The sequence below is a fragment of the Malaya genurostris genome, chromosome 3 (genome assembly GCF_030247185.1).
Source record: "Malaya genurostris strain Urasoe2022 chromosome 3, Malgen_1.1, whole genome shotgun sequence".
NCBI classification, from domain to species: domain Eukaryota; kingdom Metazoa; phylum Arthropoda; class Insecta; order Diptera; family Culicidae; genus Malaya; species Malaya genurostris.
This window is the reverse complement of record NC_080572.1, coordinates 54121114-54135402: the sequence shown is the minus strand read 5'-3', so window position 1 is coordinate 54135402 and position 14289 is coordinate 54121114. Positions and strand designations below refer to the sequence as shown.

General features: G+C 36.3%; 1 protein-coding gene across 1 annotated transcript in view; it reads right to left on the bottom strand.

The window, feature by feature from the left end:
- LOC131437138 (uncharacterized) overlaps positions 1–14289 on the bottom strand; it is a 489986-nt gene that overhangs the window by 468494 nt on the left and 7203 nt on the right. The window contains exon 2 of the mRNA XM_058606305.1: positions 7531–8531. Within this exon, the coding sequence (XP_058462288.1) occupies positions 7531–8531 (1001 nt within the window). The remainder of the gene's footprint in view (positions 1–7530; positions 8532–14289) is intronic.

Here is a 14289-nt window from a genome sequence, read left to right as displayed (position 1 = left end):
CTCTTACACTTCACTCACAACTCATCCCACCCATCAGGTCCCAAACGACACATCCTCACAATACAAACTGGATGAACATCGTTTGACAGCTATCAGTGGTTTGTCCATTGGTTAAGTCATTATTATTTCGTTCTATTCTACAATATTCCATCTCATTACACAGTAATCCATTGTACACAAACCACCAATAAACGTCAAATATGGACTCGATTCACCGCTCACCTGTTATCATCACCCAATTGGGATACGTTCACTCCACTTAACTTCCACTTCACACTGGTAATAGTGACCGGTAGTATGAAAATAAAACATAAAAAGAGCTCAGTTAAGCCCTACCGGCCTCTCCAACCCCGGATGTTGGAGCGTAATGCAATCAACATCTTATTCACTCACAATCGAAATGTAATACCATATACGGTTTGATACAACGCATACATACATACATACATAAATACATACATACATGTATAAATATATACAGGCTTCAAGGCATACTGACATACGCACATACATACATACATACACACACATGTATACATACATACATATATATACAAATATGTATTTCACACGCAAACATTGTAACATTGATTTACTATTTCTTTTCTAATAGATTTTACCTAAATTCATTGTGCCAATAGTCATTTCATTAATAGAGTCACCTTATTATTCTACCGATTTATCGACTTTCAATAAATGAATTGTGATGAAATTAAATACAAAATCTTTGCTTCATCTCTGATAAGCAATACCGCATAAAAGCAGTTCAGAAAATGTACGACATCGCTGTTATAGCGACGCGAAATACTTCTAACCTCATCTCACTCTCGAAGTCAATCTATCGAACAGACACAACAGATCTCGCTCTAACCAATGATTTTCATATATGAAATGACTAATGGATTTGAGATGAATGGGGGTGCCGTCACCCAATTTCTATCTCTTTTATTGGTCGATCGTTAGTCCTGAGCTGAAACGGTGGCCTTTATTACCGTTCTTGCATTTCACTTCACTTATACTTCACTCACATATCACCTCATCCATCAGATCCCACACGAGCACAACAAACCTCGCAGAATAAACGTCAAAGATGAACTTAATTCACCATTTAACTATTCCGTTATCGTGTGAAACCTGACTGGGGTACGTTCATTTCGCTTAATTTCCACTTCACACCGGTAATAAGGGCAGGTAGTATGAAAATGAAACATAAAAACTTGTTTAGATCCACCTAGTGGTGTAATGATGCCTTTCTCATATCAATCAAACTATCATATATAATACTGTGGTATTCTTCAAAATAATTTTCTTCGATTCTTAAAAGAATAACCGAAATCGGTTTGTTAGACCGTCTACTGATAAAAACTATCAATTGGAAAACATTTGAGATCGATTTAAAAAATTTTTAAGGTTTTTCCCCATTTTCAGTGATGGTATACAACTTTTAACACTCTTTACCCTATACATCCGGATCCGGAAGTTGGATGCGCATGGAATTCAGGAATTATGTATGGGACCACAGGACCTTTCATTTGAACCTAAGTTTGTGAAAATCGATCGCGCCATCTATGAGAAAAGTTAGAAAACATATTTTCATTTTTTTGCACATTTTACCCCATAACTCCGGAACCGGAAGTCGGATCCAAATAATATTCAGGAATTTTTTATGGAACCTCAAGACCTTTCATTTGAATCAAGTTTGTGAAAATCGGTTCAGCCATCTCCGAGAAAAGTTAGTGTAAAAAAAACGTTACATACACACATACTCACATACACACACATACACACACAGACATTTTGCGTACTCGACGAACTGAGTCGAATGGTATATGACACTCGGTTCAAAAGTCGGTTTTCACAGTGATTGCATAACCTTTCTATATGAGAAAGGCAAAAAAGAGCTCAGTTAAGCCCTACCGGCCTCTCCAACCCCGGATGTTGGAGCGTATTGCAATCAACATCTTATTCAAATCGTTTCATGCCTCACTCAATAAACTCAATAATCAAAGTAAAAGTTACAACACATATTTATATTAAATTGTAACAGTAATTAATCGTATCTGATGATGTTTGCAATACCGTCAAGCCCATCAACCACGGGAGGGAGTTTAGACGTTACACTTCTTGTGTAATAAAAATGTCTTGCAAATAGCATTAACTTCACGTCTGCTCAGCGGATTATGTTGATCCGGGGGTTTGCGTCAGCATAATCTGCTGACGCACTGATGAGTCGAAGACAAAACGTAAACTTAATTTATGTTAATACTGTTTATATTTTAACAACGATATTTATTTCATGAATCTCAACATACCGAACTTATTTCAAATAGATCATGACGTGTATCAGTAAGTATATTTTGATTATTTTCGCAAATCAATAAAATTGTTCGAGTTGATTCAACTATTTGCAATGTCTAAAAATCATGTTCGAAGAAAAAAGATGACTTTCCATACAGTTATCGGTTAAGGAGTGTACCCCACTCCCCTTCGAAACTCAAGAAACTATTTTGGTAGATCGGAGCTAAACCGGAAACATCGTTAAACCGAACAGCTTAAATATTTTATAAACCGGTAATATGTTCTATCCAAGAATTTACTTTGTAAACGCGCTTTCTTGTAACAGACAGACGTCAGTTAGTTGGATGATGCTGAGTCAATTCAGTTTGGAGTCAATCGTGTTCATGTCAAAACGAGTATGTTTGTTACTGAATTTTTTTATATTTTCTAATTTTTAGGGCTGTTCATTCATCGATTCGAATTAGGTCGTTGGAATCTTATCATTTTTATATACGGTTGCATTTCCAATCTTTCAAACTGTTACCCCATACAAAACGCACAAATTTCAATTTACCGATTTACAAAGCCCAAATTTCAATTTACCGTTAGGTTTGGTCGTGACTTTTAGTTTTATTCAATATTAGTAATAAAATGATTTTACGTTTCGGTTTCAACCCATCAGTGCACTAGCAGTTCATGTTACATGTTCAATGCCACCTAACGGTTTAAATAAACCGTTAATTAGATGTAAATTTAATGCTATTTGCGAAACAGTTTTTGCATCAAAATGCCTGTAACTTTAGTGAAGTGCCAAAAGAATAAAGTTTAGTAGCGGTTATCTGGTTTTGAATTGGAAACTAGTTATATGCCGTTAGCACAAACCGGTACCCACGCGGTAACAAAACCTCAAAATAGCTAAAAAATAGTGTAGGTTTTGGGAAGCAGTGCACTTTTGCTTGACTAAAATTCATAAATTTCCCTAAAGAAATTTGATTTCAGGCGAACTTTGATTGTAACAATTTGTCCATAAAAATGTCTCAAATGTTGGGAAAAATTTTGTTGGAAAATTATTTCTATGCCCATCAGAAAAACTCATTTTTGTATCTAATTCCAAATTATGCTCCGGTCGGACCCTAACTAATTGCACTCATCCACTGAAAATATTATCATTGCCACGCAAGGCCGTTAGTGATCTCCACACACAATTAACAACATTGAACCAAGAAATTTGACCCACTTTTTCCAACGGTTGGTAGATCCACGACTTTCGCTCAAACAGATGACAAATACACCATTCCGTCCTTCACTATCTTTGCCTGCTGCTAGGACAAGACGCGGCGAATTGGAGCACTAAACCTAATCTCCGGTGTGCGCGCGCACTCGTACTGCCGTACTTACCTAGGCTACACTGAACTCGCTCATATTTATCACCCATAATGTCAAAAAGTCTAATTGCTCATTCGACACAAGACACCCGCTCCTGCTGCCAGATGGAGCGAGCTTTCTCGTTTCACACACGCACAACACAATTCCAGTCCGAGTTCCGAGCCCGAACCGAGCTGGTGAATCCGGTTCCTGAACACGATTTGACATTTTCACTCTCCCTTTGGCCATCGGGTCCAATAAGGCGCGTCGGGAAATGGATTGCTTACTCCAGCTGTCAGTTCGGCGGTCGCTTGAACGCCCAGGGATGAAGCAGTCATAATAAGAATCAATTTTTTGAAACACCGAACACAATTTGCGATTTCCTTAAAGTTGTCTCATAATGTTAGTAGCATCTTTTTCTAAAGGAAATAGTGGTGCAACAGATAAAATATTGTCGTCCATCACCCCCACAGTTCATCCCTTCTAGTGGGAGTCCACCGGCTTTGGTCGCATTACTTGTTTGGCATGCGAAGGAGTCCTCCGCGGAACACGTCAGTTTTCCACACTAGTGAACCTCGTTTGCATCATTTGGCCAGGGGCACGGAATTGGAAGGGGACCAAACGGACGACAACATGCTGATTTGCGTGATCATTTCGTTTAAATCGTCCACGGCTCAATGCCACATTCGCAAACAGCCTGTTGAGGGGAGCGGATTCATGGGATGAAGGCAGGTATTACGGCAGACCTTCCTCGGAGTTACAACCAGAGCGAAAGTGATTGTTATTATTATTATTATTATTATTATTATTATTATTATTATTATTATTATTATTATTATTATTATTATTATTATTATTATTATTATTATTATTATTATTATTATTATTATTATTATTATTATTATTATTATTATTATTATTATTATTATTATTATTATTATTATTATTATTATTATTATTATTATTATTATTATTATTATTATTATTATTATTATTATTATCATTTTTTTTTTCCTTTATAGGCTGCTCTGGCCGAGGGGGGTGGTTACAACGATCCACACTTTCCATACCAGACGAACTAGGCTATGGTGCCCAAATGAACACTAGTAACGAAGGAGGAAATCCTCCAGCATGTAACCCAAGCGACAGATTCCTTTTCGGTTATCAATTTGCAATGAAAGATACGAATATCTTCTATTGCAAGTTCACCAGAGAATTTGTCACTTGGGCAGGAAGTATGTGCTTCACCCTATAACCAGTCAATCATTGAGTCGTGCGTCTGTATCGTATTGTTATTTTGTCATCCTACCAGCTGCTTCTGTGTCTTAAATGTCCTCGTCGATGAAGCTTTGCAAAATTTCGCACTGTATCCGCTTCGGTCTTGGCCCTGCTTTCCTATATAGTCTTTTATGTCTGAAGCGGTACAAACGATTATTACTTTAAAGTTCCTAAATCAATGTAGATATGTTTGGTCTACTAACACTATCAATTCTCATCTGCTCTGATTATTTCTATCTTTGTCGAAGTTACGTTACATTACCTTTTCCCATTGCATCGCTTTTTTGACTATGCTGACTATGAAACCTGTTAATATCTCAATGTGATAATTTATCAAGAATAAAGAAATAATATTAATTACTATAACAATAATAATTTCAATAAGAAATAATTTGGTGTACTATTGCAGCGAATATACAGTGATCATCTCCAGGTATTTTTTCAATTAACATTACTCCTCATAATAATAATAATAATAATAATAATAATAATAAAAATGATTAAAAAAAAAAGTGTTGCACTCACCTTTCTCCTTCATCACACCACTACTTACCAAGAGTTATTATTATTATTATTATTATTATTATTATTATTATTATTATTATTATTATTATTATTATTATTATTATTATTATTATTATTATTATTATTATTATTATTATTATTATTATTATTATTATTATTATTATTATTATTATTATTATTATTATTATTATTTTTACTGATGGTGTCGTATCGAGTGGGATAGGCTGACTTAAAGTGTCGTGTCCTAAAAATAAGTATTTGCTTACTAGCAGGGTGAAAATCATGCCGCTTGTAAATTTCTGCAAGGGCTTTGGAATGAAACGGAAAGGGAATGATCCATATAGGCATCATGCCACCTTCCACACAGTATGTAGGCAATGTGTGTACCTACGGCGAAGGACCAGCTCGGGGATGTACGCGAAACACGAGTTCTGTGTTGATTGTGAAACGGTGGCTTTCCTGTCAACAATTAAATCATTTGTTTGGTAGAAAGATTTATTGCGACTCGGTCGTTGTGAACAACTCATAGCAAGCTCAACGTCAAGGAAATGACAACAATAGAAAGACACAGTAGATGTCAAAATAGGAACAATAATAAATTATCAATAATCAAGTATTTTTGTATTTCGACATTTTTTACCTTTCTCAAATAGACAATCTCTGCAATCCATATCATGACACGTGGAAATCGCCAAATGTATGTGTGTAATTGTTTTAAAAATGGCTGGGCCGATTACAACGCACTTAGTTTTATAAGAAATTCCTGAATTTCATATAGATCCGGTCTTTCGGTTACGAAAATACAGGTCCACAAAGGAGGTATGGACTTAAATTTCATCACTTTTAATTGGTTGTAACTTTTTTACACATTGGATATTTTCAATTAGAATTTTGTTTGAAACTAGTTCAACGTGTCAATTCAATTTACATTGAGTTAGTCACAGTTGTAGTTTTGTAATCGAGCAAATGGAGTCCATGTTGTATTGAAAGAGGCGAATCCTCCTAACTGACGGTGTTGTGACCTATCGAGCGGTATTGGGCCCTCGTGAAAAGAGAACTCTCTCAATATTAATAACAAGCTACAAGAGAAATTTATATAATAGTAGACAAACGCTACGGTTACAGAAAATTGTACTCAGATTTTAATGACTGGAATTAACTCGAAACTTCGCAGTTTCTTCATGCAGCTCAATTGATTAACTGTAATTAGTTTCAAAATGGCTAATGCACGATTAAATGAATAAAAAAAGGATCTGAAATTGAAGTTACAGGAAATTTGTTTCATTCCAAATTTAATCTGTCCAGATTTTAAAATATCCCACTTTTTTTCATCAACCGTAAAACATTGGAGGTCTAGGAGTTAATCAATGCAACTTTGTATAGAAACAAATAACCACTTCAAATTTATCGACATAAATTTCCGAAATCGAGAAGTGCCAACAATTTGATATAATGTTTTTCGTATATCAATGCGAATTCCCGTATTGCAATCCAATAGCTGCAACGGTTGAGATTTTGTCTTGTCTCATCCAATTTCATTATTTTGAATAATTGATAACGCTAATGTTTGTCTGTTTCGTTAACTATTCCAGTTATATTGGACGAACATTACAGAATGCAAATGGTCTAAACATCTTTTGAGAACATTATGCACATTGAAAATTCAATCCAGTGGATAGGATCCAGGAGAAATCTACACGAAAGTAGATATCTTTTTGATTTCTAAATAAAAAAGTCAAGTTGAAAATAAAATCTTGCAACCAAATATATTTGCAGAACTTTTGCCTAACAACTAAGGTAAAACATTCTACGGCAAAAATATTTCAGATCAGATATCTTATCAGTGCCAGTGGTACAATCATGTTAGCCTAATGTCCCAAACATGTACACACTATCTTTATAAGCTAGGAATTTTTGTTGTAAAATAGCTTCCCATTAGATGGCAAAAAAGAGAAGCATATTCACTAGGCACCCGTGCACTGGAAGTGCCTACCCTTTGGCAAATGATAAGCCCCGACACGCCAGATGCATACGAAAAGTAAACAAACCACATTCACAGCTTATAATGATAACAGAAGCACCTACCTTGATTATTTTCGACCTTCAATTCGTTTGAAAAAGCTGCATCTGATGTCACTTTGCCATCCGGAACATCCTCGGGAATAGCTTGTTCGTTTGAATCGGTTACTGAATCACTAACATTTGGTTCTTCGATCTTTTGATCAGCACTGTTTTCGCGATCACTGTTACTACCGTCACCGCTGGTGCTTGAGCGTTCAATTCCAACAATGATTCTCTCATGAATCAGTTGTATTTGCTCTGAATTCACATCATCAAGCTGGGACTTGACCAGTTCATCAAAATCACTGTCCACATTATCCCCAACAACTGCCAGAAGATCCATGTCTTCATCGGAAACATCACTGACGGACGGTTTCTCTTCCACCTTCAGCTGCGCCTCAATCGGTTTTCCTGGTGTGTGTCTCTGTTCCACCTCTAACAGAGGAATGCTTGACTTTGGAATCTCAGTAACTGGATCCATCTCCATCACGACATGCACTTCTGGAGCACTTGCACTCAAACTGTCGTTATCATCAACGAGGTCGTTCATCAACTGATCTAAACGCTTTTCGGCATCTCCCGCCGAAACGTTCGTCTCGGTTTTGTTCAGTTCGGAGCTAGTTGTTGCTACTGTTGGTACCTTCGAAGCATCACCGTTCTTATCAGTAGAAATGATAGTGGCAGTACCTGGATTGCTGCGCATTTCAACAGCTGTTTCATTTTCTCCCGTTTCGATGACATCACATTGTTTACTATTGCACGCCAATCCCTCTGCCGATGGAATTGAAACAGTACGACTGGGCACGGGCGGTGAATTCCCCGACTGTCTTCGATGCGGTGTCGGGCTAACGAGTTCAGTTTCAATCATTGCCGGAATGTAATCGACTCCGTCGGATTCCGAAGGCGAGATAGGTTCCTCATCAACCCAAAAGTGAGCATCCAATTTAAGTTTAAGCTCGCGGTGCTGATTGTTGTTGCTGTCATTGAACAGTGTTTCCTCAGCGGTATCAATGATGACGATGGGTCTGTGAACGAAAAAGCAATTTTCAAATGAAAAATATCATGCCTACATCGACAATGATCGAGTACATATAGAAATTGTAAAATAACAATCGTATTAGCGAGCTGTAGGGAAAAATGTCGCCTCTGGGTAAAACATTATTTGGATACATTCTGAAACAGAATTCTAAACCTAAAATCTAGAAGTGAATTCTTTTTTTATGGGTTTACCAGTCGGGCAGCTGAAAAGCGCAACATTCTAAACTTTGGTATCTAGGGTACAATCAGTTATAATTCACCATATAAATGACTGCACGTGTTTGTACATAAATTCAATTATTGACAATGTCATGTCAGACAAAACATTTTCCATTCTCAAGCAACTAAATCCAATTCAGAATCATTAGATGTACATATATCTAAAAGTTAGCAATCCCGTTCTGCTGCCACGTCTGGCTCTTTCAAATTAGCAATTTTATAATTAACAAATGACTGACACATCCATCATGTCATCCCATTTCTAAAACACGTCTGATGAACAAATCAAGGGCTATCCGCACTAGACCGACCCGACCGATCCGAACTCTCCGGCATCGACTTTTTCTGCTTCGGCTATGGCTGAGCTGCATATGCACACAGCTGCTTGTGCAGCTCAGCCATAACCGAAACAGAAAACAGTCTGTGTCGGAAAGCTCGGTCGGTCGGATCGGCCTAATGCGGAGCAACCTTTAATCTCTTCAAAGGCGATTTGCAAAACCGCACAAGATAGCGATTTTGTTTTTCTTAGCATGCTCCTGAATCCTAAGTATCTTTCGTTGAATAACCAGAAAGTTCGAGTTTTCCACTGGTATCTTTTCAGTTTTATTTCCAATTAGCCCAACTAGTTTATCTTTTGTGGAAAACCCTTCTACTATTGATCTGGTTCTAGCAGATCGATGTCACATTCGTAGTGAACTGATCACTCGAACAGCCGCTAATTCAGATCATCTACCAATAACTTTCAGGATTTCAAACAAAGCAATGATTAATTCAACTAATTCTATATTATACTACCCTTAAACTAATTGTTTAAGATACAGATCTCACATCGAAAGCAATGTGAATAATGAAATTGTTTTTGGGAATTCTGCTGATACTGATACAGCAGTAGATCATATAAATCGTTACATGATTGAAGTTAGAAGTCTGTCAGTTCCAAAAGCTCAAATTAATGTAGTTCTATCATCGGCAATCTTCGACTGCTCTTTCGTCGACATCAATATTCACATTATTGTGATCCTACTATGAAATAGAAACACTGAACAAATCGAACCATCTTTTAAGTTTTTCTAAGGTTCTATAAAAAACCCTCAGAAACCAATTTCATCTCTGAAAGAAGAAAATCAAATACTGCTTGCAAACGGTGGATGCGGTCAAAATTTTTGATATTATTTCAATTTTCTAAGTCCTATTGAAATCAATGTGTGTTTTCGTTACTGTATATAACGCTTACTTCGTTCTTGCTAAACAGTTTTTTTTAATTCGTGACATATCCGTCGATTTATAATTATTGTGAATATTATCATATTGTACTTTAAGCCCATCGTAACTGGACAATATATTTATATTGTATTTTATCGCATCAATGAACAAAACTGAACCCGATGTACATCGATCGTCGTCTGCTGCTATATTTGCTTTTGTTCTGTACTGCACTTTGCTATCATGGAGACGAAAAAACAATGCGGTGAATGTCAGTTGGAAATAAACGAAATTGAGCCGTTGTGTTGCGGCTTCTGCGAATGTTATTTTCATATCAGCCAGCAGTGTTGTGGATATAATTTTAGCCGTGCCAATAGAGAGCTCTTCCCGCATGAAAAGGCCTTGTTCGTATGCCCAAATTGCCGAAACGAATTAAACGGTAAGATCCGATTCGTACGAAGGATAATAATTGGCCAAGACTTGGTGTCAAACGTCGCCGTGGTAATGAAGGCTAATCGATCGGAGTACCATGTGATCGCGGTTTTAGTACTATTGACATAAGCGACTTATCCGTACCATCTTTGACACCCATTGTTAGTCAACCAAAATTTTGGCTTTTTTTGTCTGGTTTACACCCTCTGGTCACAGCCGATGATATGCAGAAAATAATTTTTCGCTGCTTGAAGCTGTTGACGTTATTCGTTTAGTGCCAAAGGACATGAATGTGACCAACCTTACGTTCGTCTCCTTTAAAATTGGACTTGACCCATCGATGAGAGATCTCGCTCTTGATGCTTCCATTTGGCCTGATGGTATATTATTCCGTGAATTTGTTGATTTATCAAAAAACCAAAAGATTTCGAGCAATCACAGTCAGTTGTAACTGATTTAGGACGAATTGACAACAATATGGGTGTTCTTTCTGTGAACGGTGGAGACTCTAGGGTTTGTACTATACTTGACAACTACTCTCGGACGTTTTTTCCAGACGGTGGAAAACCTAGGGTTTCCACCAGAGGCGAGTATTCTACTATACCTATCATTTCGAGACTTGATGTCTCTCTGTTGCAGCTTCCTGTTCGTGACGATTGTCGTCTGCATATGATATTAGATTATATTTCATGTTGACTATAGTCAGATGGAATTAATAACAATAAAATAAAAATATCTTACACAACTATGGGTATAATACAAGTATTGTCTCAAGATGACATTACTGCGAGAAATTATGATGAAATTAGGGCAATCATTAGCCAACTGAAAGACATGAAGGCTTCTAGGGATTTTTGATAACTTTATGGGATATTTTCCCAATGTTACTTTTGCCAACAATTTTGCATATTTATTCTAAAACTAGCAGACTCGTCGTACTTCGTCTCGCCCAAAATTATGTTTTTGCATTTATGTTTTCGGACAGCAGAATTGACAGGCAACTAATGTCGTTAACGTTTGTCTCCATCATTTCTCACATCATAACTTCTTGGCTTTCCATTAACGGGTTGCATCAGCAGAAGCATTCAAATTATCCTTATTTTTTATTATGATGGGTGCGTAAATGCTCCTAAAATGCATGTACAAAGTTGCCTGCGCATTTATCACAGTAGCTAATGGAAAAAAGTACAACCGTCCCGGTGAACGACCGCAACTAGGTTAAAGCCGGGTATAAATAAATGATATAAAAAGGTACAACCGTTTCTCACTAGAAGCGCTGTTAGTGTTTCCGTACAATGGGACATTTATGTTTATTTGATTTATGACGTCCATTAACATCGAGAACAAAAATTCGAAAAAAATTATTTAAGAACTTTTACATTTAATTTGTGCATGATCCTCCCATCATAGTTCGGCGTATGAGAACTGAAGACATTTTCCTATATGTTTATTACATTATCATAACGTAGATCATTAATAATATTTTTACAGCATCTACAATCGTTATATTAGTATTTGTTTTATGTGGTGTGAGTTAAAGTTTACGAGCTTGCAAAGAAACAAATGGCATTATATGCACATGATAATCACGCATACGGTATAACTTGTTCCCTGTTCGAAATCTTCGGTTGATCATTGACAGTATTATCATAGAGAACGAGGAAGCTAGTACAAACTTTTCTTTAAAAAAATCTGTGTAACGCATACACGACAAAATTTGTTAAAAATCATCGTTTCGTTCGGTTTTGTATACATAAGTTACCACTTAATGACTTATGGCGTTTTTCATTGTAAAACACTGGTGGCGCGGATTGCTATGGTTTTGCACTTCCGAGTAGAAATCGCAATGGAACACCGTCAGAATGTTGCATTTCTGCTCGAAAGTGCAAAACCAGCGCAATCCACGCAACCAGTGTTTTGCAATGAAAAACGGCATTAATGACTTAATTCGTAAAATGACTGAATGTTACAAAAATGATTCATAAATGGGTCGATCATATCCAGATTTTCAAGCAGGCGCGTAAATTTATATACACAGTTGAAAAAAATAAAATTAACCACGACAAAATAATATTCATCCCGTAATATCATGCACACACTCTTAGAAAAAATGAAATTTACGCTTGACGTAAAATCAAGTGTGCCGTAATTTTTTCGGTGATGACACAATTTTACATCTACTAACATGTAAACATTTATTTTGCGTCTGTATCGATGTGAATTTCAGCTAAAACAACTGTGAGGTTAATGATATGACTTATCTTTAAATGCTTTGTATTGTGAATGTAAGTATATCGTGATGCTCCTTTTATGTGCATCTATAAAGATGTAACATTTTTTAAGTGTGCATATAATGAATGCTTCGAATCACATAAATTTCAGCTTGACTTAGCAAATTTTTTGATAGCTTCATTGTGATTTCATACAATTTGCTCAATTTCCACAGCAAACTCACGTGTTTTACACGATTTTGCGTGAAACAGTATAGACGTAAGACTTACGCCAAAATTTAAGACCCGAATTATTGTTTCAACGACTGTGGAATGGTCTTGGGGTCAGTTTCAAATAGAATAAATAATTGAACGCACGTACTAAAACAACTCCTTCGGAAACATGCTCGAAATAATAATAATTGGAATAAATGTGAAACCAAAATACAAATGTTTCTCCAGGCATATATTCCGATTGCTAAGAGTCTTACCATTCATAACGTTTTTTACAAATGAACTTAACAGAATAATACATGATGTTCAATTCCTCGGCTATCATTCGTGGAAAATTACATTTCGTTCCTGTAAAATCCTTATCGAACGTGTAAACTTTATCTCTCGTGTAAAACTACGCAGAACATCACATTCCTTTATGTGCATTAGATTTGGTGTAATTTTGCATGGATTTTTCTTACTGTGTGGGCCAAACCTATGATAGACTTACCGTATTCTTCATCCAGGTCCTGGTTCAGATCCAGGTCTTGAACCTCTTAGGATGAGGACTAGCATCATGGTAAGACAATGATCTTGATTTCGATCATAGATTGGATCAAAAATATGGTAAACCAAACCTTAGCTGCTCTTTCGGATTTCGAGGATGGATTTTGATGAAAATCCTAACCGGATGAAGTTTTTCCTCGAAATCCATCCACTTTTGATCCAACTACCAATTCCAAAAAGATTAAAATTTACGTAATAAAAGATTAAAATTTACGATGCAAAACACGTAAAAATACTTCTAAGTTGGGTGCAATATTCTTTTGATTTGAATTTCATGTTAGTGACTGACCACACGAACCGACTTCGACTATAGCGGTTGCTGATTCCGAAAGTATCGGACAAAGAGGTCAAAGTTCCAAAAACGGAAATAACTTCATTTTCCCAGAAATAACTTCATTTTTCCAGAAATAACTCATGTACCTATGAAGAATTCCTGATTTTTTTCCTGATCCGAATGATGGAGTTGGAACAACAATGAAAATAATTCTTCTACTTAAAAACACTCTTACAATTTGTAAATTCAGTTAAATGCAAAATTCCACCGGGACCGTAAGTACCAGAAAAAGTGATCAAAAGTTTGCAATCGGAACTCCCCTCGATTTACGCACTTTATATATGTACTAGCTGACCCGTCGAACTTCGTCTCGCCCGATTTTTTTTTTAATTTATGTTTTCGGACAGTAGAATTGTCAAATGCTGTTAATGTATCTTTCCATTATTTTACTATTACATGGCTGCGATGAATTCATCAAAAAATATTGTGAATATGTTAAAAGCTTTTGTCACGCAAAAATTAAGCGAATGCATCGATCGCCATATCATCTTTTGAATCAGTGCATCGAATAGCGATTGTAGATCTCTCTCAAACTAATGGTTTCGTCATAGGGGATAAAAAGTGGAG